General features: G+C 40.2%; 1 protein-coding gene across 5 annotated transcripts in view; it reads left to right on the top strand.

Moving 5' to 3' along the window:
* The window catches only part of RUNX1 (RUNX family transcription factor 1), a 227,600-nt gene that overhangs the window by 90,353 nt on the left and 111,218 nt on the right, over positions 1-26,029 (top strand). The window contains exon 1 of one of the 5 annotated variants that reach the window (XM_073231391.1): positions 25,132-25,159. The exons of the other annotated variants lie outside the window; for them this stretch is intronic. Within the exon in view, the coding sequence (XP_073087492.1) occupies positions 25,147-25,159 (13 nt within the window). The 5' untranslated portion in view covers positions 25,132-25,146. Of the gene's footprint in view, positions 1-25,131; positions 25,160-26,029 lie in introns of those variants that run through there. 5 annotated transcript variants of the gene reach the window in all.

A 26,029-nucleotide genomic window follows, 5' to 3' on the forward strand; every position in this document is an offset into this window, starting at 1 on the left:
TGCTGTGATATTTAGTTCATTCATTCCTACACTTTTAGGTTAAACTTAACTAAAACATCACAAACATCTGTTCATTCCTGACTTCCACATCTCCAGACAAGCCCAATTTAGTTGTCCTGGGGGACAGGGCAGGGAAGTGACATAGAACTAAGAGAACATCTCGAGGCGCAGAGCTGTTTGAGGCCCCCTCATGTCTGCACCCTTGAGACCAGCTGGAAGTGTCCTGCTCTGCATCAGCGCAGCCACCCATCCTGTTGCTCGGTCACCCCGCCATCACAGTAGTGCTAGTCCCTGTACCCACCATGCCATCTCAGTCCTCTGTACATCCTCCCAGCCCAGAAGCAGAAGTCTGTGCCCCGTGACGCCATCACCCTGAGTTTGGGCCTTGGACATTTAAGCAGAGCCCTCGGGACCTCTTTGAGAAAGTTTCCTCTAAGAGCCTATTCCTGTCTAGAATGCAGACTTTTTATACTATTTTTGTGGTGGGCAATGCAGAGAGGTGAGTTCAGATGAAAGAAACGAAGGTGAGATGGAGCCCAGGTGGGCTGACTGGGCTGCTTGAGGCCCCAGACCCCATGAGGCGAGATGAAGCCCACGGCAGCTCCGAGGCCTTTACTGAGGGGGGCTTATTGTTCTGGTCTTTCTTGTAGTCCCCTTTTCCATTTATATGAAGAAATGAATTTCTCAAATAGATAGCTATTCTAAATTGAGGGCCAAAATACCAACCTTTATTTCAAAAGTGAAACAAAAAAGGATTTCTTTTCAATGAACATCCGGGTAGGAGTGGCAGCATGAGGCTAGTGGCCAGCTGAGAAAGAGAATCAACAGAAGAAAATACTCGTGAGGAGATCCGACTGGACCTTGGGGTCCAGGCCTTTGACCTTGGCTAAGGAGGTAAAATGTCCACAGAGGCCCCGGCTCCGAGGCCTAGGGCTCCCTCTCACGTGTACCACAGCGTGACAATTACTTTCCAGACATGAGCGAAGTGCCACGTTCTCCACAAGAACTTTTATAGACCTCAGAGGAAATGCTTTTGGGGAAGGGTTGAACATGAAAGTGTGTTTATGTACAGCCCAACTGTGAAGTCCCTTCAGACAGTGGGCAGGTCCCAGGGGAATGCTAGCAGAAAAAGGCTTCTGTGGAGAAAATTAAGTAGTGTATTATTTACTGCAATATACAGAGCTTCTGTGAAAAGTGTTCATGCTATTTTCCTGTAGTTATGAACACATCAGGAAAAAAATTACAAAAATAAGACGTGGGCTGCCTTGCTGATAAGGATTTTCACTTTCAGGATATACGTGAAGTTTCAGCATACTTAAATGTATTTATGTAAATAATAAAGTTTGAGATTAGTCAATCATTCGTATGAAAATATGCATGTGATTATGTGTCTTTATTCAAAAAGCTGCCCCATCTAGAAGCCCTATAAAATGTCATCAATCTGAGTGGTAGGATGACAGATAAATGTTTATACAGGACGCAGGTCAACATATCTGAGTGATGGTGGTCCACAGAACCTGAAACTTCAGCCTTCAATGGTTTTTCAACTAACATGTATTAAATCCTTGCTGTGAGCAAAAGACTCTGTTAGATGCTGTCATAATAAACAAAATCCAGTCCCCTGCTCAAAAACGTCATTATTTATTTGGTGAGATGGCACATGTAAAATAAGGGGGTATACTAACCAGGCCTGCTGAGGCACAGGTACATCACCACTTGGTGTGGTCAGAAAAGCGAGACAGCATGAGTTCAAGGAAGATATGGAGGAGGTGCCCTTTGAGCTGGTCTCTAGAGGAGCTGTCTTGCCCAGGTGGGGAGGCATCACTGATTACAGACCAAGGGAGGAACAGGTGTGGTGCTTGTGGTGGATCTGAAGGTGGAGGGGCTTGCCTTTTCTCTGGAGCAAAGGAGGTAAAGTCCTGTAGGGCTCACAGTCCCTTTGAGATGACTGGGAGAGTCTGGGGACAGCTGAGTGTCACAGCCCAGGCTCATTATGACTGTTACTCCATGTCTCCACGTCACTAGGTGACCCTGGCCAGGGAGGCTCCTACATACTCAGCTTGAGGAGCTGGACCCTTTGATGAATAAACCTCTGCTCTCAGATGCCACTTCCTGCATTGATTCATCAACCGCATATGATTGCATGTGAGACCCCCTATAGCCTTCCCATCTGCAGTGCATTAATCAAGCCAAGCTCTGGAAAAGTGCAAAGCATTACTCTGATTCTCAGAGCTCCACCAAAAGAGGAAGGCTTTGTGGAGCATGTGAGAGTAGAACTGGATCTGGAAGGACGACAAGGGCAGAGGTGTGTGAAGGAGGATACCTCAAGCAGCTGGGAAAGCACAGATCCAGGGGCAGAGAGAGGAATTTCATGCGTGGTTTGGACCTACCACCAAGTCCACTAGGTTTGAAGGTTACGGTTTTGTGTTTGAGGAAGAGCGAAATAAACCCAGTGAGTTTAGAGGTGAGAACACAATAAAGCATCTTTTGAAGCGAGAAATCTCATCGCAATGTCATTTCTTTGGAAAGATTCACCTGGAGAACATGCAGATATGGAACTGCTCTATTCTTGAAAAACTATAATGTTTTTCTTCTTGTATTTTATGTAATTATATTTTAGTCCACCTGAAACGTTAGATTAAGTATGTTTATAACTAATGTCCATGACTGATCAATACATTTTCACCACTCAGTAGCTGGCTCAAAGCAGATACTCAACATTTTTTGGCAAATTATTCAACAAATATTTTTTGGCAAATTTGCCTTGATAATCTCTATAATGGCATGCCTTTTCTCAATGAAATGATTTATTTCACAGTATTCAGTATTATTTTTAGGATTAAAAAAGGTAATTTAGAAAGTTAACATTGGAAACAAAAGATTACAGTCAAACACAATGCATCCATTTGCCAAGCCCCATAAGCCATGCTTTGATGTTTTAATGGCTCCCAAATCAGTCAGAAGCCATCTGTTAAATAAGCAATTCATTTACCAAAGGAAGTGTTAACACTGAAACTATCTATTACCTTGTTAGTGTAGTTAGTTATTAACTGATTAATGAATATTAGCTGGAGAAGATATTAGAGTTTCAATTTATTCTCAAAATGTTCACTTAGCCACTAACATGACTGAAAAATATAATAAGTATTTTTACATATGGCTGCAACACGACAGTGATGGTTAGAATACCCTCTAGTCACAGAAATACAGACCTGATTCTCCTCACATCCATCTGACATTCCCAGGGCAATGTGTACCTTCTGATCTGGGAGGAGAGGGCAGCCCCTCTTCTCCTTCCATATCGTGCATTTGAACTATGAAAATCCAGTCTGCCAAATGACATTCATGCTAGAGAAAGCATATCTGGACCAAATACTCAAAGAAATGTAATATTTTGCCACATATTTCATGTGCTGGCCTGCTTGTGCACCCAAATATTAACCAACCCAGAAGAACACTCTGCCTGCCTGGCTCTCAGGAGAACTGCCCAAGATAAGAAGTGTTATATGATCTGAGCTTACACAATTTTACCCTGATTAATAGGTAATCCAGGAAAATGCTCTTTCTTTATTCAGTAAGGTTGAGAATCTCAAAGAATAAGAAAATTGCTGTAGGGATGATGTAGTAAGCACATGAAATGATTTCCTAAGTCTTCTTTCTTGCATCCTACTTTATTGAAAAGGTGGGGAGAAAAAAGAAAAAGGGTTTTATATAAGCAAATGCTCTACCTAGGCAAATTTACCCCACCATCCACCACCATCTCTATCAAGTGATGGTAAGTGAAAATATTTGGCTCAATCATATTTGCACACAGTGGATTTGGATTTCTGCCCCCAGTTTTACTGGGCCCAATTGTCAATGTGCAGGTAAATCAATATGTAATTTTTACTTGAGTGCCTAAGAACAAGCCCAAAGGACCATTGTATAAATCACTGGGCCTGCTGAGGGGTGTCAACATAAACAGGCTATGGAAGGTCAGTCATGTGATCTAATAACTGAACCAACACTGGGACCTGGTTCCGTGTTCTTGCCCCATAACCCATTGGCGCCCTATAATCATTTCTCTCTTCTGTATTAAGTACAATAGATTTTGATTAATTGGTCCCTTTATTGCTCTTTGGAGTAACAACTGGAAAACTGGCAATTCATGTGAATTATTTGCCTAGAAGAGATTAAAGATGCTTTCTATTCTTTAAGTACCCATGTTTTAGTTCTTGTTTTAGGTGCTGGAAATGGCCTGCGGTGCACTGTATGGCTCTCGTTGGAGGCAGCTTGGGGTACATCTGGTAAATACAGCAGAGAAGTCAAGGGGAAAATGCTCCTCCAAACAGATTCTTTTCTGTTTTTAGTTCCTGGGCAGTTCTTTGTATTTTTCCACACAACGTGAAAAACATGGCCATAAAACCAAAAACAGTAGAACAGTCAGAGTGAAATTGGTCTATTTTCACTCCAACATTTGTGGTAGTTTGCTTCAGAAACTGATCTTGATGACATAGCTAATTGTCCCCCGTGGTCCCAAATACGCCAGCTACTTGGAGATATGTAGTGTGCCAATCCAGCTGGAAGGAAAGAGGGTTAAAAGCTGACCAGACTTACTTGGGGCTCTGAACTCAGCTCTGGGGGCAGTGGTTATAACTTTGCTGAACTTCACACTTGATGCAGAACTCACACTTGATGTGGCCATCTGGCAGGGGGGGAGGGAAACTTTCCTTCAGCCTCACCCAAGGCTGCCAGCCTACTTGCTGTCTCACCATTTTAATTTCAGCAACACATGATTGTGCCATCGCTGCCTGGAACCTCTGAGATCCAAAACCAGTGTGATTTGCTCATTTTCCTTGAGGACAAACACAGACTTAAGCATGCACAGAGGGGCATCCGGTGTCATCCCACCGCTGGAAAGAGTCCATTAACCCGGCTAATTGTCCTCACCACTCTGCCTTAAAAACCCTGCTCACTCTCCCATGTGGATGCAAAGGATGCCTCATATTCAACTGTGGCCAATCCTGGCATTTAATGCCATTTGTATTCATCAGACTAATGGAAGTATCAATTAAGCACAATCAAGAGTAGCTCTTAGAGCAATAATGGACACTTACCTGAACTTGGGGCAGAGTGAAGAAAGCAAGCTGTGCCCTCCTCGAGGCATCTGGTGAATGTCAAGCAACTATGAAACCTGTGCAGTGAACCAATCCAGTGAAAGTATCTGCACAATCACATTTGTATCCAGTCTTGCCAGACACAGTCATCAGTCTATAAGGCAATGAATATACAGGTTTTACTTGAATGCATTAGACCAGATCCAAAGAGTCATACATCTTGGAAAACTGCAATATAAATTACCTGTGGAAGAACACCTGGCCTAATAGTTGAACCGACACTGGGACCTGGTTCCGCGTTCTGTCCCCAGGAGCACAGTGGTTCACCCAGCTTAGACAAGTGCCTCAAGGGAGTGATTTCTACACATCTCGCTACCATAACTTCTCTGGTATTTGAATCTCACTGATTCGATCCTGAATTGGGTTGCAGGAATGGGGTGCCGACATCATAAAATTTGAAGGTACTTGTTTCTTCATTGTCTTCTAATTTTCCTTAAGGAATCAGACCATATTTTGCATGGTTCAGAGTGCCCTATGAAAGAAAATCCATGGTTTCAGGAGTTTTTTGCATTACTGAGATGAAGGCACCTTGCAAGCTTTAACTTGCTGCATATGTCTCTCATTAAATAATCCTCCAAACTTCAAAAAAAAGAAAAAGAAATCATCATCTATAGCGAACCATCAAACAATAAAACTATTATTAGCTTTCCATACCATTAAGAAATTAGATTCCATACATCCATCCTTCAGATATCTGGCTTTAGTAAAATGACCCTCAAAAAGAATGTGGGTAAATACAGCTAAAACAGTTTTTTGCAGATTATACGGGCCGACACCTAAGAGCATTCTTTAGTAAGTCTTCACATGTCATAGATGAAAAGACAAGAGTTTTGAAAGACTGCTTGGTAGATTACGTTAAGTATCACAGAATAAAGCATGTTTCTTTGGCTTATATTTGGGTAGGTCTTTGTGTCTCATATTCAGACTCCTCTGTGTTATGATGTCAGATACCTTGGTCAGGATGTGTTGAGCTGGGCATGAATCAGAACCCGTATGGAAAAGTAGATAGCTATTTTTATAGACTATTTAGGAGAAGCCCTGGGAGTTGCTACAGGAACAGAGGAGTTGAAATTACAAGATGAAAGGGTAAGAGAAACTTAGTGTTGGTGGGAATAAGTCAGCATTAGGAGATAACCACCCACTCCCTCTTCTAGTACCACAGGCATCCCCCACAGTCAGCTTCAGCTTTCCTCATCAAACTGTGCAGACTGTGTTCAATTACCTATTTCTCTTACTCTTATTCTAAAACATATGGGGATACACAATAATGTATGGCATAGGACTGCACTGAAAAAGAAAAAGTTAGTGGTAGGTGGTCCACAGTTCCATTTCATGCATCTCGTTGGATATCCTTCATTTTAAAGATATGGCAACTGAGTCCCAAAGAGGAAACTGTCTCACCTCCCACCCTCAGTTAGCAGCAGAGTTAGGAAGAGAAACTAAGTCTCAACCCCCAGCTCAATAATCATTCTCTCCTGCCATGTTTATTTAAACCAACGTCCCCTGAGCAACCCGTCTCCCCCTGAGGCAGAATACTGCACCCTTGAGTAATGTGTCACTCCTGCCAGGGACCCCCTGGAGACACAGAGGCTAAAGGGAGTCAGATTGACTCCTGGACACTAAAGTGGTCACAATTCTGGCTTAAAGCTTGTCAGAAGGGTATTGTAATAGTTCACACATTGAACAGACAATTAAAGCTGGAGAAAGGGACAGAATAACCCTCCTCTGATAAATTTAGAGTACAGGGGGCTGAGGAAGGACCATTTCAGACTCTGGGCATCTCAGTGCCCTGGGAGCCACAATAGTCCCTCCATGGCTGTGACAGGATCAGGCATCTCCAGCTCTCTGTTCCGCTGTGTGGATGGTGCTGGGTCACTGCTCTCTTCAAGAAAGCAAAGTATGTTTGCATTTATTTTATTTCAAGTTGAAGAGGCCAAATATATTTTGCAGGAGCCAGAAGCACAAATCAAAGGTTTCCAAGCCCAGTGGGAGAGACACCTACTAATTATTACTCTTTAGGACATCATAAAGTTCCTATATTTCCTTATGAAAGTCATAGGTAAAGCATCATCTTACTTCACACTTGCAAAGGAGGACATTTCAAGGCTGAGTGACCTTGACTAATGGCAAGACTTCTGTAGGGCTCACAAGCCTCGTGCTCCTTGAACAAAACTAAATGTAGTCGACCTCATTTCTTCCCTCAAATCTGATTTAAGATTCAATAAATTGGATGCAAATTGTTCTTTTTCATTTATGTCTAGGTTAGAGTATGTATATGTATTAGTGCATATTCTCCTGTATTATATAATGTGTGTGTGTGTGTGTGTGTGTGTGTGTAGGAACATGGGCATTGTGCTATCAAATAACTTAATTTTTGAAATCATGAGGATAATTATTCCTTTTATGTGTTGTTTATTATTTTCTGTGTGTTTAGAAGTTGGCTTGAGAAATTCTAGATTTTGATGTCTAATATAAAACATATTTAACCAGGACTCTAAGGAACAAACAAGTACCAGTCAGTAGACAGCAAACAACCCTCTACTTACAGCCTGAGAATTCTGGGCTGCAGCTTATGTGGAAGCTGCCATTATTAATTTCCCTCAGAAGTCATTAAAGTTTCTCCATCCCAGTGGCAGCTTCCATTCTGCAAGATGCTCTGTAGCCACTTTCTGGTATTATTTCTCAATTCATGCCACCGTGGGAAATGCAAAAACAGCAGGAGTTTGACTGTGTCCTGGGAAAAGGTAACATTTTCTTTTTTACACTGAAAAGAACTCAAAAAAGTTATAAAGTTGAAACACCCTCTTCTCTTCATTGCAGAACATTATATGGGTGGTGGCTACGGGGTTCTCTTTAAATTAAAAACAAAAGAAATATGAAGGGGAGAGGCATACTTGGCTAAATACTGCACAATTGTTGGGCTCACCTGGAAGGTTTTGTTGGAAAGGGAAGAAAAAAAAAGTGGAAACAAAATGATCCAATGATTACAGAATTTGAAAAGTTCCAGAGTTTTCCAAACCACCCAGGCAGAAGCTGGTTGGGGTCCAGCATCCCCAGTAACATGTGCAGCTCTGCTTTTACAGACTATTGTTTTTGAAGATATGTTTAGACTCCCTGGATTTTGAAAGTTTTAGGCAGTCTCCAGTTAGCCCTGTCATGCAGGGAAGATTCTCAATACGTAAGCTCTGTACCTGCCTGGGAGGCTGGACCCCGGGGCCCCAGTGCTGTTTGCGTAAGGCGCTCAAGACTGAGACTTGGAAGCTCCTGTTTCTTCTCTCATTCTGACATGGCAGGTGTACTTTGTCTTGCCAGGACCAATTCTCTCTTATGTGTTCTCTGCTGTGAATGTATATCCTTGCTCTATACCACACATGAGCACATGATCTTCTCTGTTGGAAGAACTCAGTCTGTTTTAGATGTACAAAAAGCCCTGGGAGACAGGATTGAAGAAAACCAATGCCATCAACAATTGGCAATCCGGCAGATGTGACTATTCCTGCCACAAAATATGGGTTCATGTTTTGTTGTTGTCTACAAAAGCAGCTGTTTGAATAAGAAATTAAAGTCTAACAAAGTATTAAATTATGTTCCTTGAATTTGTTTGTCCCTGGGATAGATTTCTTATAGAAAACACACCATTAGATATGTTAAGATTCTCTGATACGGAAATCACCTATTAGTATTAACCATTTACTTGTTTTTTTAAGTATCAAATGCTGACAAAATGTGCTCATTGATTAATCATTCAGTTGTTTATAAATTTTATCTATAAAACTTTTGTGAAGAAGACATACAAACTGTGAAATGTACCTTTGTATGAGCTAAGTCTAGAACAATAGTAGTAAATATGAATTTTCCTTAGAAGACTTCAGTCCCTTTGGTCCCAACACTTTGCCAGATAAGCAATTAAGACCAAGATTACACTTTATTATCAGAATATTCTCGGGAGCCTATCTGACTAAAAGTTATGATCAGAAGGTTATTCCTTCTTGCTACTCTGTGTGCAAAGACATAATAAAGGATTATTACAAATGATAATATCAGGCACAAAAAAAGTGTTGAGAAGAAAGAACGGCATTTGTTATAGAGATTTTAATGAAGGGCCAAGTTTCCAAACATTTTTTATTAGTTTACAATTATTTTATATTAAGACTTCACTTTTTTAGAGCAGTTTTAAGTTCCCAGAAAAATCGAGAAGGTACAGAGATTTCTCACATACTCCTATCCCCACACATGCATAGCCTCCTACATTTTCAACATCCCCCACCAGAGGGGCACACTTTTTACAACTGATGAGTCTACATTGACATTAATTGACACCGTAATCACCCAAAGTCCCTAGTTTATATTATGCTTCATCCTTGGCATCGTACATTCTATGGGTTTGGACAAACATATAATGACATGATTATCATGCAGAGTATTTTCACTGGCTTAAAAATTGGCTGTGCTCCACCTATCCATCCCTTCTTTCTACCCCTATCCCTGAGACCTCTTTTTATTTTTTCCATAGTTTTGCCTTTTCCAGAATGTCAGAGAGTTGGAATCACACAAGATGTTACTTTTTGAGATTGGCTTCTTTCACTTAATAATATGCATTTAAATTTCCTTCATGTCTTTTCATAGCCTGATAGCTCATTTCTCTTTAGCACTGAATAATATTCCATTCTCTGGACACACCACAGTTTATCCATTCAACTACAGAACAACATCTTGGTTGTTTCCAAGCTTTGGCAATTATGAATAAAGTTGCTATAAACATCTGTATGCAGGTTTTTCTGTGGACACAAATTTTCAACTCCTTTGGGTAAAAACCAAGGAATGTGATTGCCGGATCATATGGTAAGAGCATCTTTAGGTTTTTTTAAGAAAATGCCAAACTGTCTTCCAAAGTGGCCATACCATTTTGCATTCCCACCAACAATAATGGGAGTTCCTGTGGCTCCACATTCTCACAGCCATTTGGTGTCAGTGTTCCAGAATCTGGCCAGTCTCATAGGTGTGTAGTATTATCTCATTGTCATTTTAACTTACATTTCCCTGATGATATACAATGTGAAGTATCTTTTCATTTGCCTATTTGCCCTCTGTATATTTTCTTTGTAAGGTGTCTGTTAAGTTCTTTCACCCATTTCTTAATTGTTTTTTTTCTTTTTGTTGAGTTTTAAGAGTTCTTTGTATATTTTGGGTAACAGTGCTTTATCACATGTCTCTTTTGCAAATATTTTCTCCTAATCTGTGGCTTGTCTTCTCATTCTCCTGCCATTGTCTTTCACAGAATAGAAGTTTTGAATTTTAATGAAGTCCGGCTTATCAATTATTTCTCTCAGAGATCTTGCCTTTGGTGTTATATCTAAAAAATCATCACCACAGCCAAAATCATCTAGGTTTTCTTCCTATCTTCTAGGCACTTTATAGTTTTGCATTTTACATACAGATCTATGATCCATTTTGAGGTAATTTTTGTGAAGGGTGTAAGGTCTGTGTCTAGATTCATTTTTTTGCATATGTATGTCTAGTTGTTCAAGCACCATTTGTTGAAACCCCTCCTTATTTTTAACGACTGCGTGTTTGGCATTTTGGCAGATGTGGCATTTGGTAGGTCAGAAAGATGCCCCATATAGAAAAGCATTAAGTTCCAAGAGAAAAAGAACAGCAAATATAGAGCAGGAAGAAGAGGGAGAGGAAGGAGAAAACCAAACATGTCTGCCTTGGGCCCTAGGAAGACGTCTGGCTAACAGAATTTAAACTTAAGGGAGAAGAAAATCATTCCAATTTTTTATTCCAATGAGATCTTAGTTCTAAATTAGAAGCTGGAATAGTTAAGTTAAATATTAAGTTCGGAGAGAAGATTGACTTACTTTTGGTTTGGAAAGCCACTACTTCTCAGGGAAAGAAGAAAAATACAATTTCAATTCTCTCGAAAACCACAGACATTAGACTACTTGAAAAAAAATCATGTATGTATGATACATACAGGCATTTAATATCTCTGTCTCTTACTGGCACTGGGTTTTTCCACTGTGAATACTATGTAACTCATGGTTTATTAATTGCTCCTATTAATCAAAATGTAAACTTCAGACGCTATAAATTAGCATTCTGCAAATATAAAATGCAGCATTGTTGGCATGATAAAAGCCTGCAAAAGCCTGACTACTGAAGTTTGGCATCTTTGGGGAGAATGATGTAAAAAAAGGAGACAGTAAGGTTAATTCTCACTTCTTTGGAACCCAGAGGTCTTTTGCATTGCTACTAAATCCATGTGTCAAAGAGAAAGCAATTTTAGAAAAAGGAACTCTACTTTACCTGGTATTTTCTACAGAAAAACTCCAAACATACCTATAGAAGTGGGATACAGAGCTGGGGATTCTCCTTCCCACTCCCTTTCCCAGGGACAGAGGTATTGTTTCCTTTCTGTTTTTTCCCTATGAAACTTCCTCACTTTGTGGAAGGACATGTGGCATAAAAGAAGAACCCCAGAAGCCCACACTGAGCCTTAAAACATTTTTTGACCCAATTTTTTAGGTGTTTTTTTCTCCCTAACTGAAGGAATCCGTTCCTGGAATATTTAGCGATCTCATATAAAAAGGTGACTATAAGTGAAGCCATCCAACAAGTTACTTTTTGTTTATTTAATATATTGTTGATTTATCTAACGTGTTATTCATTTACTTGCAATTCATGTATTATTCATTTTATTTACTAATTTCAAAGGAGATGGAATGTGGAAACCAAGGAATGAAAGCAGAACTTGTCGATTAAGTTATTGGGATGATTTCAGACACATTACCCCAGAGTCTTTGTGAGTCACCCAGGGCGCTCCAGCTCTCAACAATAGATTATTGTAGTTTATTGGCTGATGGCCACAGTGTTACAATGGCATTCTACCAGGTCCATCTGTGTTTTAGAATATTACAAGCAACAATAACAGTAATAATAACTACAGTTGCTTGAGTTTTAAGAAGAGACTGCATTGAAAAGGGGACGTTGCACTAGCCAGTCCATCAGAATAAATGGTAACCTGGCCTTTGATTCAATGATTCTTTATTAGGTGACAAAGATTGGACCCATCTGTGCATAATCTTCCATGCTTTGGGCCAGGCCCTCTGTCTGCGCTCAGAGGAAAGAGACACGGCATGCCTAGGTCAGTGGTACAAAAGAATCCTTTGTCTCTCTCTGTTCTATGAAGAATTTTTGTAAATACTTTTTTTGAAGCCAAACAGAGAATCAGTTTTAGATTTTTAATCAAATTAACCCCTATTCCCCCCCAAACAGCCATAAATAGTAGTCTGGATGAGAGAGAAAAATGGCTCTCAACTCATAAATGTTTACATAGAAATTACAGAAGATAGTATATGTTCTGCTAAAATCAGAGACTCATGCTTCAAAAGCCTTAATACAGAATGCTGCTCTTCCACCGGGCTGACAATTATTAGCAAGTGGATTGTATTCTCATGGCAGCCTGTGGGCCAGGGTCCTGCTGAGCATCTGTCTGTCAATACTTCTTGCCATGCTGATTTTTGTTCCTCAGTCCACTCCAGTGTTCTTGGGGTCTGATCTCTGGACAGTTAGAGAGAGGAGGTGTCACACCTGTGTGTTGGACTCAGACATGTACACAGTTACCAGCTTTTTATCACCAATGCCTTCTATGCAGATGTCCATCCTGCTTCCCTTTAAATTTGTGAACATCTGTTACACAGGAGATGGGTTAGCTACCAAGCACTACTGTTAGATTTCTCGCCAGCAAGTCTCATCCCTTCATGTGGTTTCTGTTTTCTTCTTTAAACAGTTAATTATGTTTTATTCTTTCTTCTATAAAAGCTAAATTTAGCCAAGTTTTATACTAATTTAAAGCATTTTCTGGAAATGACAAAGTGCTATTGTTAAAAAAGCAGGGGGGCTGAATTTTCAATGGTTATCACAAATGAATATAGGAGAAAAATGAACATGGCAGCTTGTGTCTTTAAGTCTTGGGTTTTATTTGATGTATGAGGACAAATAGCATTTGGGCTATAAATCAATTCACAGTCAGTACTCACATATGCATCCTGATCCACAAGGGAGCTTCTGGGAGGGGAGTCTCCTGGCTTCTCTGCTCCTCTTCATGTTAGTCTCTTCTTAGTGTGGACTTAAAGTAAACTCCAAATTCCATATGCCACTGGCTAGGGCTAAGGAGAGCTATGTGCTCTGTACAAACATTGGCAAACGCACTGTCATGCATACCAACTGCATCCACACATGTTGCTATTTTGGGGGGTACATATTATATTTGCTTTCTAAATTTTATTCAAAACATTAATATAAGAGAGGGAAATGATAGCTGTACTGGCCATGCTGTATCCCAGTGTTTCTCAGCTGGGAGTGATATTGCCCAGCAGGGCACATTTGGCAATGTCTCAGACATTTTTGTTTATTATCCCATGGATGAGGGGTGCTACTGATAAACAGAGGCTAGGGTTGCAACTATAAATACTACAACACACAGAACAGCTCTGCACAAAAAAATCATTCAGCCTAAAATGTCAATAGTCTGAGGCTCAGAAATCCTGCTTTACCCAATTTCAAAGAAAAAAAAAATCTCAAGCTTTTTCACTCAGGGGCTAATTCAATTTTTATCATCATTAGCACCAATCACATTATTACTACCAAAACTAAAATTGTTGAACCCAGAGTGCCCTTGAAAACATTCAAAGTTCTATTTAGCCATTATTTCATTTATCTTCTTCTACTTTCATAACATGTATGTTTGTAAAGATACTGTCTGTGTAACAAATGGCAAACTAAGAAACCAAGTGCTTAACTTAAAGCCATATAATGTTTGAATATCAGAGCAGGATGTAAACTCAAGTTGAAGTCCAGCCTGTCCAAGTTAGAAAGCACCAACAATATGATTCCATAAAGGAAACTCATGGCAGTAGAAGGAGAGCCACGGTGGTGGGATCTGTTCCTTGGCTCTCGTAATGTTCCTCAAGAGCACAACAATTAGAATCAGTTAACATATGAGTAACACATTATTTTCATTATAGAAATATATTTGGGTTTACTCTCTAATCCTCTACTAACTTTTTCACTGTTTTTAAAAATGTCATTGGTTTAAGAATTCATTAAGTAAAGAGATCGTATTTTGAATCATCAAATGTCAAAGGCAAAATCAAAAGTGTAAAAGAGAAAGCCTGTAAAGAAGAGAGAGAAAATGAATAAAGGAAAGTCTGAATAAAAGGAAAGAGGGCAAAAAATGAAAGTAAATGCCTGCCATTTCCATGTGGGCAGCTGAAGTCTTCAATTTGTGATGCCTCCATGGAACCTCTGTGTCATCTCTTCACTCCTCAGCCCAGCTCCCGTCCTGCCTTCATCTTCCTTATGTAGTCCTGACTTACACCCACATAACCTCCTTCCCTGATCATCAAAGTCTATCACAGCTTTAATCCAATGAGCTCATCATGCCCTCCTCTGTCACTGACAGACCTGCAGGGCCATCAGCCACAAAGATGGCCCTGCATCCTATATAGTGCTTCTCTGGCATGACTTCCATGGCCCCTACGGCCCCAGCGTGTCAGCCCACTTGTGTGTTCACATCTTGGCATCCTCTTATTAGTCCCTCCAAGGCCGTGCTTTCCCACATGTAGCAACACATAGCAGGCTGGCCCATATACGGGTGGCAAGTTGGACATGACATAAAGGTAAGAGTCAAACTGAACTGAGACATGAAACTCCCTTTGGCTGTCCTGCCAGACACTTTTCTTCATCAAACACAAGTAAAATATCTAGGCACTGTCAATAGAAAGATGAACGTGACATGGCTTCTGCCTTCCATAAGCTCAAAGTCTAGTAGAAGGGACAAACATCTTATCCTAACATCCCAAAAAAATAGAAACTGAATCAAAAACTTATAAGCTAAAACTTTACTGGGGTGGGGCAACTGGGTATGTATTACCAAGAAATTGAGAGAAAAGAAAAAGAGAAAAAATGGAAGGAGAAAGAGCAAATTCAAGAGGCTATATTCATATCTGGCCCAGAGCTTTTAAGAAAGCCAGCTAAGTGTTTAATCTCTCAGGATCTCCAAAAGGCTGAATGAAACTGCTGTGTCTTGGAACAAAGGTGGGCAACTTACTGCTGGATCCTCCCCAGCTACTGTTTCTCATTGATCAAAAATCTACCCAATAGGTATTAATACTCCTTCACTTGCATGTTGTTACCTGACACCTCCAGGCAGATACTGGGGGAGCAGAGAATCCATAAGTCTAGTCCTGGAAGTACACAGGTGTGGCCAACTTCCTTTCTCAGTTAACATCACACATAGGAATTCTTTGGTCTGTGGTAGCTATGGCAGCAGCCATAGCTCTATGGTAGTGGCCACTGCCAAGGCCACTCAGACCCAGAAGCAAGACACGCTCTGTGGCACAGAGACAAGAAGGTTCAGAATAATGCATGAACTTAGTCCATTACACCAGTCAGTGTGGTGTGGTGTACTGCATGCCCAACCAAACCAAAGACTAAGACAATTCATAGAAACTTTTTATTCAAAACAGAACACAGGTCTTGACAATTTTCTACTTTCACTTCAGTTCACATTGAACATAATAAAACAATAGTATTTGTTCCCTTTTTAATGATTCTAGCTTGCTTAAAGTCATTAAACACACACACATCTAAACTTGGTGAAGGATCTCATCAAATGTCAGATATTGGGTTCATTGTTAGTGACTTAAAATGTTAGATTCAATAAAAATAAATATAAAGAGCACCAAAGAATCACAGCTTAGCTCTGGATGTACTTTGACCTGGTTACATGGATATTTGAAAAAGCTGATTCCTACCTAAAGGGTTCTTTGTAGCATGTCACAGGCATATATCTCACAGTGCTCATGCACAGAAAGCTCTGTAGAATGCAGAGAGGCATATGAGTTGGAGAAGAGCTGTTTCATTCTAAACAATTTCACCACTGTTATGGCCATCCACTAACTGTCCAAGGTGAACAGTTATGTACTGTGTGTGTGCCTCTGCAATCCCTGGTTAAAGCCAGCAACTTGACTTGAACACAAACTACAATACATCTGTAGTTGTCCCACATTTTCTTGTACAAATTCTCACAGACTACTCAAAATACTTGTAATCATTATGCACATACACACGTGTACCTATAAAAGAAAAAGGGGTAGAAACTGAGAACATAAAAGAGAACCCAGATGCAATGAGAACACAGATGGGTTTGGTGAGTAGGAAAGAGTAACTCATTGGTCAGGGAAGCAGAGATGAGGGAAATTGGTGAGTAAATGGGAAAAGGTAGAAAATGCAGTCAGTGAAATAGGATAACCTCCTCATGATTAGTTAACATGAAACAAGCAGCCTGGAATGAGCATTTTCTAGAATACATCATCTACTAGTGAGAGGCAGTTGGGGGAAATGGAACAGGAGTAAAATTTGGAGGGAGAGGGATTTAGGTTTAAATCCCAGTTCTGCTACTTGAGTTAGTAACCATCTGTGTGGATCTTATCTAAACTCTCCATGGCGTGACTTCTGCTTCTGTGCAGTGGGGAGATAATATCCTCCCCAATATTAGAGTCATTAGATGTGAATGACACATTATATCACAGTTATAATATATAATGCAGTCTTCAGTAAATGGTAATTGTTTTAGATAGGTTTCCTAAAGGAGCATCTTGGATTAGCTATAAGTGGTGTGTGTGTAGGAAGTAGTTGCTGATAGGGGAGAACCTACAAATGTCAGTAGTATAATGGTTGGTTTGGAGAGGCCTGGGGTCATCTTCTCTACAGAAGCTCTATCAATACACCAAACTCAAAATGTCTAAAAAAATGTTTTATCTTCTTTTCCTTAATATCACCTCCTCTCAAGTTTTTTTCACTCACTCATTCACTCACTCATTCACCCATTCATTCACATATATATTATTCATTAACCATTTTTATAATGTCTATGGTATACTAAGCATTCTATTTGGGAATAGATGACAAGAATAAGACTCTATAAGTCCATCATCCTAAACAGAAATCTCATGGTTATCTTTGGCTCCTGGGTAGGTCTGATGTTTCTTATGTCTGTTGGGCCCTTATCTCTTGTTTGTTCTCCTACTTCATGGGTTACCCTGTCCTGCTTCGATTCATCTTACACACATGGCCAAGTTGGTTTCTTAAAAGTTCAAATATGATCACACTTTTATTATGCTCCAGACTCTTCCATGACTCTCCACTGCCTAAGGAATGAAGTACAAATTTCAACATGAATCCAATCTTTCTGTGCTGCCTTATCTCCCACAATCTTTTCCAAATGCTTTCTCTAGTCCAGAAATTGGAAATGTCTGGTATGTACCCAACTTCATCTTTCCCTCTTGCCAATTGCAGACATCAATAACTGATCACAGCACTCCCTGCTGTGCCCAGGCATGGCCTCAGAACCTTCCTCCAGCCAAAGCTAATCAATCAGAGATTTGGACTCCAGATGAACCTTATTTGGCCATCCCTCCTCCAGTCATCTTGTCAGAAAAAAAGAACCAGAATCTAAACTATTCAATTGCTGTTGTTGGTTGTTTAAAAAAAAAAAAAGACATGTGGATGAACCTGTTTTTAAATGTAAAAAATCTCTATCACACAGAAAGGTTACCTTCCAGACACTTAGAAAAATAATAATATTATTGGAGAAATTTTAAAAGAGTGAATCACCTCTAGGCACAGGTGTGTAAGGACGACTACCACAAAGCATTTCAAAATTCCTTTCATACACTGACCAGGCTGCTGGAAGAATCACATAGAAAAACTCAGAGATAAATTAGACAATCCTTTTACTAGACTGAAAAACCCATGTGATTCCAACCTAAATGGCAAGTGGATGACAGAGATGGGGCCTCTCTTAGTGGTTCCCAGCCAGCTTTGTTCAGTGCCACAAAGATTGCTGGGACGCTCTTAGGAAGTGACCATGAGTTGCCTGGAAGATTCAGCCATGAAATTTCCTGGGGGAAAAACTGTCATTTTTTTCCTAAAAATCAAAAAAGAAATCTATATCACCTAGAACTGAGTAATTACCTCCATGTATGGGGCACACTTATCCTTAAAGAACAAAGAATTAAGTCTTATGCTTCTTTTGTGTCTGCTACAGTGATTCATACTTAAAAGGGAATATATGAGTACTTAAATATTAGAAAAGCTTCAAAATTTTCCAAAATGACAACAGTTTAAAGAATACTTAGGTAACACCATTCAGAGCTCTACAGAGCCCGTTGTAAAAAGTTTCCTACATGACATTCATGTGCATGTGCATGCGTGCATGCGTGTGTGTGTGTGTGTGTATGTGTGTGTGTTGGTGAAGGGGTGATTTGGCAAAGATTATTAAAGTCAGGCTTCCAGGTGGTTCTTAGCTTAATCTCTTGAAGAACCAATTTAGTGTTCACTTGTTTTTCTCAGATGAATGATGTTGAGCATCTTAAGAATTATTTCCTCATTGGTATTATATCAAAACCAGCACATCTCTCCATTGATGGTCTTGTTACTCGGCTAAAATGTCTTTCTATTGAGGGATTGATCTGAGCACCTTAGGAAACATGAAGCTCAGGGATAAGCTCTGTAAGAAGCCAAAAATTTGAATCTACCTTAAAGAACAGAGATCAGCTCCCTGAATGCTCTTTGTTGTCCTTCATCCCCTGCCCCAGCAAAAATAATATTTTTGTGAGTCAATCTATTTCTGTGATTTCAAATTATCAAAGTTATGCTATTTCCAAGTAAACCGCTGAATTCCACTTTGAGATTTTCCCTGAGATGGCCACCCTGTAGTGTTGCTATAAGAACATTATGTGATCAAACCCCTAAATAAATATATTACTGTGAAGTCAGGCAGCTTGTTGAGAGCCCTAATTTATATATCTGATCTTTCCAAATAAGGACCACCTTTAATAACTCATATTACTAAGTTTGAGAGGAAATCTGCTTCTCACCTACTTTTTTGTTGGCAAATTGCTTCAGACTGATGCACAGAATTAGGATTAAGGGGACACTTCTAGATGCTTCTTCACAGATTCAAGGATTCAAGGTAGAGAATGGAGAATTCTAGAAGGAATTTGTCTGCAATGTGAAAGCCCAAAGAGATCTAGAGAAATAAACTTGAAAGGCTGCAGGGGCCTGTCTGGGCCCCAGAACCCATCAGTGCATTCTGGTGAGACTATCCCTTCTAATGGGCTTGGCAACTAGTGTGCGCAGCAACCAAAGCCATAGGCTCAAAAAAAAAAAACGTTCTACTGTTTTGGTCTGTATGTCAGATTCATTTCTCCCAAGAAGGATGTAGTTTTGGCTAGAAAAATGTAAATGCTTTTAATTAGCCTTCTAGTTGTAACTTGACCCTTTCAGAGATGGGTGCCAGAGAGAAAAACTATGGCAATGCACAAAATTATTTTATTTAAAACTTTTATTGATAGTGTGGTCCTTCAGCATTCATTCAAGTTAAAAAATTAGACATAAATTAAGAACTCTAGATTCTACAGTAGTGTCATCCATTGGCAACTTCTGCAATGATGGGAATGTTCTGTAACTCTGCACCATCCAATATGGCAGCCACACATGGCTACTGAGCACTTGAAATTCAGCTGTTGCAACTGGGGGACTTTATATAAGTGATTAAATTAGTTTAATTGAAATTTCTACATAAGACTAGTGGCTATTTATGGATAGTTTGAAGTAGTAAAGGGTTCTCAAACTTGGCTACTTTTTGGAATGACCTGGGGAGTTTTTTAAAAATACCAATCAATAGCTAGGTCCCACACCTAAGGTTTGTGATTTCATTTGGTATGGAAGTAGCCTGGCACTAGGATTTTTTAAAACTCTCTAAGTAATCATAATGTACAGTAAAATTTGAGAATCACTGTTCTAGAAGAGACATTACCAGAGCTAGCTAGTGAATCCACTCATTAACTATGAATAGATTCAAACCCTAAAGATCACTAATGTAATATACAGTTTGTGTTGCCAAAACAAGCTCCTCTCAGAAAACTTGTTCCAGGTCCCTGCTATGTGTCAGGCACTATGTTTAATCTATTCTACCACCCTTAACATGGTCTAAAATGTCCATGGCACGGTGCTACACTCTTACAAACTGCCTTCAGTGTCAAAGACAAATGGCAGAGGCAAGAGAACCTTGCTGAATTCAGAGTCCAAACAAACAAGCACATCATCTAGAGTCAATGGAAAAGTCACAGGAGAAATGAGTCGCCCCTATCTACCCAAGGCCCAGAAGAGAGGAGAGACCATCTTTGGCACAGGGCCTTTGCATCCCAAACAAAGCATCATCTCTGGAAAACTAATTGCCTCATGGGCAAGAGTCACCAAGTAGGAAACTGATTAACAAATGAGTGGCAGCTTTCCCTACACTTGTGTGCCCAAATAACACACACACAGCATTCTATGTTACGTGGTCATAGTAAGGAAGTAAAGAAAGCTGAAGCCCAGCCGGTTGTCATTAATCCTTTAGTGGTGCTTCCCAAGACTGAGTTCTTTTCCTGTGTCTGCATCCTATAAACTCTATTCTTTAATGGGCTCGCTGTCTTCATGAATTTTCTCCCTGTTCTTATAAAGTAGGAGTCAAGCCTTCTGAAATGCTTAAATCCACCCATTTTTGTCCTCTCCTAGTTGATTGACTCATTGTGCAGGTAACTGATTCTTCAGCAGTAAACACCTCATTCTAGCAGCTGACCCTTCAACAGCACTTTAGCCAAAGGAAATGCCCTAGGACCCCTGGGGAAGAGATGGAGTGAAAGAAAATACTCTAGTGCTACTGAACCACCCTTTACAGGCAATGTCTGCATCTCTCCCCATCCTTCTGTTTTCCTTTGAGTAGCTTTGATTTTCTGCATAGGTGCTGATGTCTTCACAGAACATCTGTTTTATCTGTCTGGCCAATAGAAAAGCTAAATGCTCTGTACAAAGAATGATAAACAACTACCTGATTTTTCCTATGCTTAGGAAAGAGATCCTCCATTAAATCTTCACTTCTTATTGCATTATATTAAATCCCACTTGGAGAGACTGTGTCACATACCTTAACCTGATATGTTCAAAACATTGGTTAAACAGCCTGTTTTAAAGAAACCCCAAAGGGCTTTAGAAAAACCCAAGCTTGTGTTTGCTGTAGATCAAAATGCTGACAGATTTAATCAATCAAGAATAACTATGTGCTGTCTTTTCATATTGGGCACACGAAACATTTGCCTTTTTAAAAAAATATACCTTTTATTATTACAGGAATACATGTGCCCTTTTTTTAAACTGAAACACTCAAGCCAAAAGTTAATCAAAATTACTCCATACATCACTTTCTAGAGATAACTTCTGTTAACAATTGTAAACATGTTCTGCCCTTATTTTTGCTTTTAATGACCATGTAAAAGGGAGGTTAAATCGCAGAGATGCACAGCTTTTCCATAGCAAATGAGACACATCAGGAAAGCCTACTATAGCGCTGGCATTTGGAGAGCACACATGACTCTATGTCCTTCTGCTATGGTAAACCTCATCCCCACTTCATGCACCTATCCTACAATGAATCGGCAAATATTTCTTGAACACCCTTCTGAGCTGTGCTGTACTAACGCTAAAATATTACAGCTGCTTTCAGTCTCTAAGGAACTTTCAATTTAGTTGGCTAAATTTGCTTTTCTGAGGCTGCCATTAACAAAGTAATGTTAGTGTGTCTTAGAACAACAAATACTTATTGTCTTACAGTTCTAAAGGAGAGAAATCCAAAATCAAGGTGTCAGGCAGGCCATACTCCCTCTGAAACCCGCAGGGGCTTCCCTGCCTCCTTCTAACTTCTAATGGTCGCCAGCAATCCTTGGAGTCCCTTGGCTTAGTGCTGCGTCACTCCAGGTTCTGCCTCTGACCCTGGTAGCATTCTCACTGTGTCTGTGTCATCCCATGGCATTTTCCTTTTCTTGTAAGGACAGTCATATTGGATTAGGTCCACACTAATGACCTCATATTAACTTCATTATAATGGATAATGCCTTTATCTCCAAATAAGGTCACATTCATAGATACAAGGAATTAGGTCTTCAACATATCTTTTTTGGGGGACACAGTTCAACCCATAACATTGGGGAAGCAAAAAAAACTTACATGATCCTGTTAGAGAACAATAAAATATCTGTGCAATTAATTTTTTAGATATATGACCCAAACTACATATGACCCAGTACTATGATAGTTCACAGAATTGTTCCAGAAAGTTGAGATCATCTGGAAGAGTCTGTGGATGTCATTGCACTTGGATGGATCTTGGCAGGAAAGGTGGATGGGGGAAGAAGTAGATGTTCCATGAAAAGGAACAAAATTGAGACTCTTTACCATATTAAACAAGGTACTTCTCCCTCTGGCTCCTGCCCTCCTCCAGGGTCTCATGTCCCAAGAGACTTGTTTGGTGATGCTAAACCACACAGGTGTCCCCAGTCACCTTCTTCTTTCACACCACCACACCTGTGCATGTGTTGCTTGTTCTAGCTAGAATGTCTCCTCTTCAGTTCCTATCACTGCCACTTCTACCATCACTACCAATTTCCTATTCATTCTTCCATAAGCCCAACTTTGGCATTGTAATTCCAGGAAACCTGCCCACCCCTGCAAGAGAATTAGTCACCACCTGCCTTGTGGACACTGACCGTTACTCTGGTGTGCCTGAAGAACAGGAATGTGCCCTGCTCCTCTCTATATTTCCAACACATAGCACAGAGCTCAGCACCATAAGTGGCCCCCAAATGTTTACTGAAATTTAGTTAAACTGAATTAGTTTTGGAAAGGAAAGGAAGCAATGAGTCTAGTTAGGGCCCAGAAAAGGTTTGGGATCTACAGGTAGACTGATGATTTTGAGCTGTTGTGAAAAGAAATGAGTCATCATAGGGGAAAGGGCAAACACCTTGTGGGTGGTCACCATATGGGTGAAGGTCGTTCCTGTGAAATAGCCTGACATGTTAGGAAAACAAAAAAGAGTCAATATAACAAGAGCATTAGACTCAAGAAGAGGCAGGCAGGCAACATGGACAGAGGCCCCAGAGAGTGGGGGCCTATCAAAAGATTTCCACACAGGGAAATACGTTCAGATTTTAATCTGAGAGACATGGTTCAGCAGCAGCAGGGAAGATGGAAAGGTGGGGTCAAATCCAGATACAGGAAATATCCTAAGTAAAGTCTAGAGATGACATGGGCAGGAGAAAGAAACACTGGCAGTAGGAAGGATGTAATGGGCATGAACCAATGATGAAGAAGAGCTTATTACCTCTTTGACAGTTTTGCAATGTTGGGAAAGAAAGATTTCTCCCTTGGGTGACTGGTGACAGAATTGCTGCCCATAGAAATGGGAAATATAGAAACGTAGTAGGTATAGAGGTTGGCCACAAGTTCAGTTTTGTACATGAGTACTTTGAATTCCCATGGGACATCTAGGTTTGGTAAAGTTAACAACTAAGTTGTCAGGGTTGGGTTTGTTTGGGGGTATTTTTAGTAACAACTATAATTAGAATTTTGTTTGAGATCAAGTTCTGACTTTATAGAATATGCCACAGGTTTTCATGACATCACAACTTAAAAATGTATATAACTGACACCCAGCATGAGCTGGACTCAGCTGATCATCTCTCAGTTACTTCACAAGTCCAGTGGTGAACTGGAAAGAAATGGAAACCACAGAACTAACAGACAGTGACAGCTCACCTCCTAAAGAACACAGTTTAAATATAGATATTTCATCTTCACCGTTGCACAAGATGAAAGTGTATCAACAACCCCTGGGTGCTTGATAGCCTTTACTTTTCTGAGCACATTGAGCTATCCAGCCACCTGTCCTAACGGCCAAGGGTAAGCAGTCTCATAGAGGGTGAATCAAGAACCCTACTCCACCACGCTGAGAGAAAGCTGACCTTTAGGGTCTGATGCATAAGCAGGACATTGATACTGACCACTTGTAATTTTCTGGACCTCCGTATCCTTCAAATTATGGCTCTGTCAATTCCTAAGTGTGTTATCATAAACAAATGCTTATCTTCCCTGGGATTCGTTATCTTCCTCTATAAAATGGAATGATCACGGAACCTACACCTTAGGGTTATGGTGAAGAGTTAGGACAGTAATATGTGTGAAGTATTTAGAATAGTGTCTGGCTTGGAATAAACATTCAATCAATGGTAGATACATCCTTACTCAGTAAAAAGATTTTGATGTTTTCCATCTGTTTATGCCAGAAGACTCCAAGCAAGCTGGGCAGAAAATACCATGCAGTTTCCCAGTATCCAGTATCTCCGATACCATCCTACTCAGGACAATGAGGGACAGATGAGAAAACAAGGGTATCCTCTAGGCTAACTACTGGGGGGGCGTCTAGCAGGCAATTGTTATGACCTTCTTTTTAAGTCACCTGGAAAAGATGGTTTGCAGTTCTCCAAATTCCTCCATGCTCCTTCAGCAGACCATGGGTCCAGCTCACTGTCTCCTCTTTACAGAATGCCCTCCACTACCTCACCTTGTCAGTTCCCATTTGGAACATCAGTATGAGAGTAGTTAGGGTCTGCAAAGTGATATGCTTCTTACTAAGTATCTGACCTTGGGCAAATTACTTAATCTCTCCAAGCCTTGATTCTTTATCTTTAATATGGGGATAATAAGTACGTACCTCAAAAGACTATTGACATAATTGCACAAAAGCACATATGCTAAGTACCTAGCCCAGGGTCATCTCATCTTATGGGGTCCTTTAGTTGGAGAAACACCACTGCTCAAAACCTTCCCTACCCACCCAGGAGAGGTGAAACACAACTGCTCTCTCTTCCCTTCTAACCAATGTGTGCCTTGCTGAAGGCACGCGAGCAGCAGCCCAGAGCCCCTCACTTACAGGTCTGTCTCCTTTAAAAGCAGCAACTGGTCCTGGTGCCTGTTGGAACGTGCGAGATCCAGCAGAGGACTTGGTACACAGTGGGCATTCATCACATGCCTGTTGAACAGATGAATGAATCTAAAAGGTAAAAAGTAGTCATGGAAAATTAATTAAGACAATCTTATTCTGCCACTGGTTTTTCAAAAGCATGTGGTCATGGTTGAACCTGTCACATTTTAGAAAATCTGTTCATGTCAAGAGAGTGAATAAGAATGGTCATGTTTGTACACTCATATTCACTGTAGCATTAATCACAGTAGGCAAAAGGTGGAAGCAACCCAAGTGTCCATCAGCAGGTAATTGGCTAAACTAGATGTGTTCTAGCCTTACAATAAGATATTATTCAGCCTTAAAAAGAAATAAAGTCTGACACATGCCACAATACATGCAAACTTTAAAGACATGCTAAATGAAATAAACCAGTCACAAAGGGCAAAGTCACAAAGGACAAACATTATTTGAGTCACTATATGAGGTTCCTAGGATAGTCAAATTCATAAAGAACTTAGAATGTGGTTGCCAAGGGCTGGGAGGGTGAAAGAATAGGGGTTAGTGCTTAATGGGTACAGAGTATCTAAGTTTTCTGGAGGTGATTGGTGGTGATAGCTGCCCATCAAGGTAAATGTACTTAATCCCACAGAACTACACACTGAAAAATGGTTAAAATCATTAAGTTTCATGTTATTGTCTATTTCATAACAATGAAAATAGGGGGGGAGAGTGTTTAAATAGCTGATATTTATACAGAAGGTCTTTTTAATGAATGTGCAACTTGTCCATGTGGATACATATATAACTGCTCCAACCCATCCCCCAACATTACAGGGAGATTAAGGACAGCATCAGACCCCGGGTTTTTAATTCTAGTCCTTAGGTGAGGAACTGGACAGCCCCTTTGCTCTGCTAAGAGGTAAGATAATATGGGGATAATTTGTATCTACCTTCTGTAGAGTCA

Source organism: Manis javanica, chromosome 3, assembly GCF_040802235.1.
Source record: "Manis javanica isolate MJ-LG chromosome 3, MJ_LKY, whole genome shotgun sequence".
NCBI lineage: Eukaryota > Metazoa > Chordata > Mammalia > Pholidota > Manidae > Manis > Manis javanica.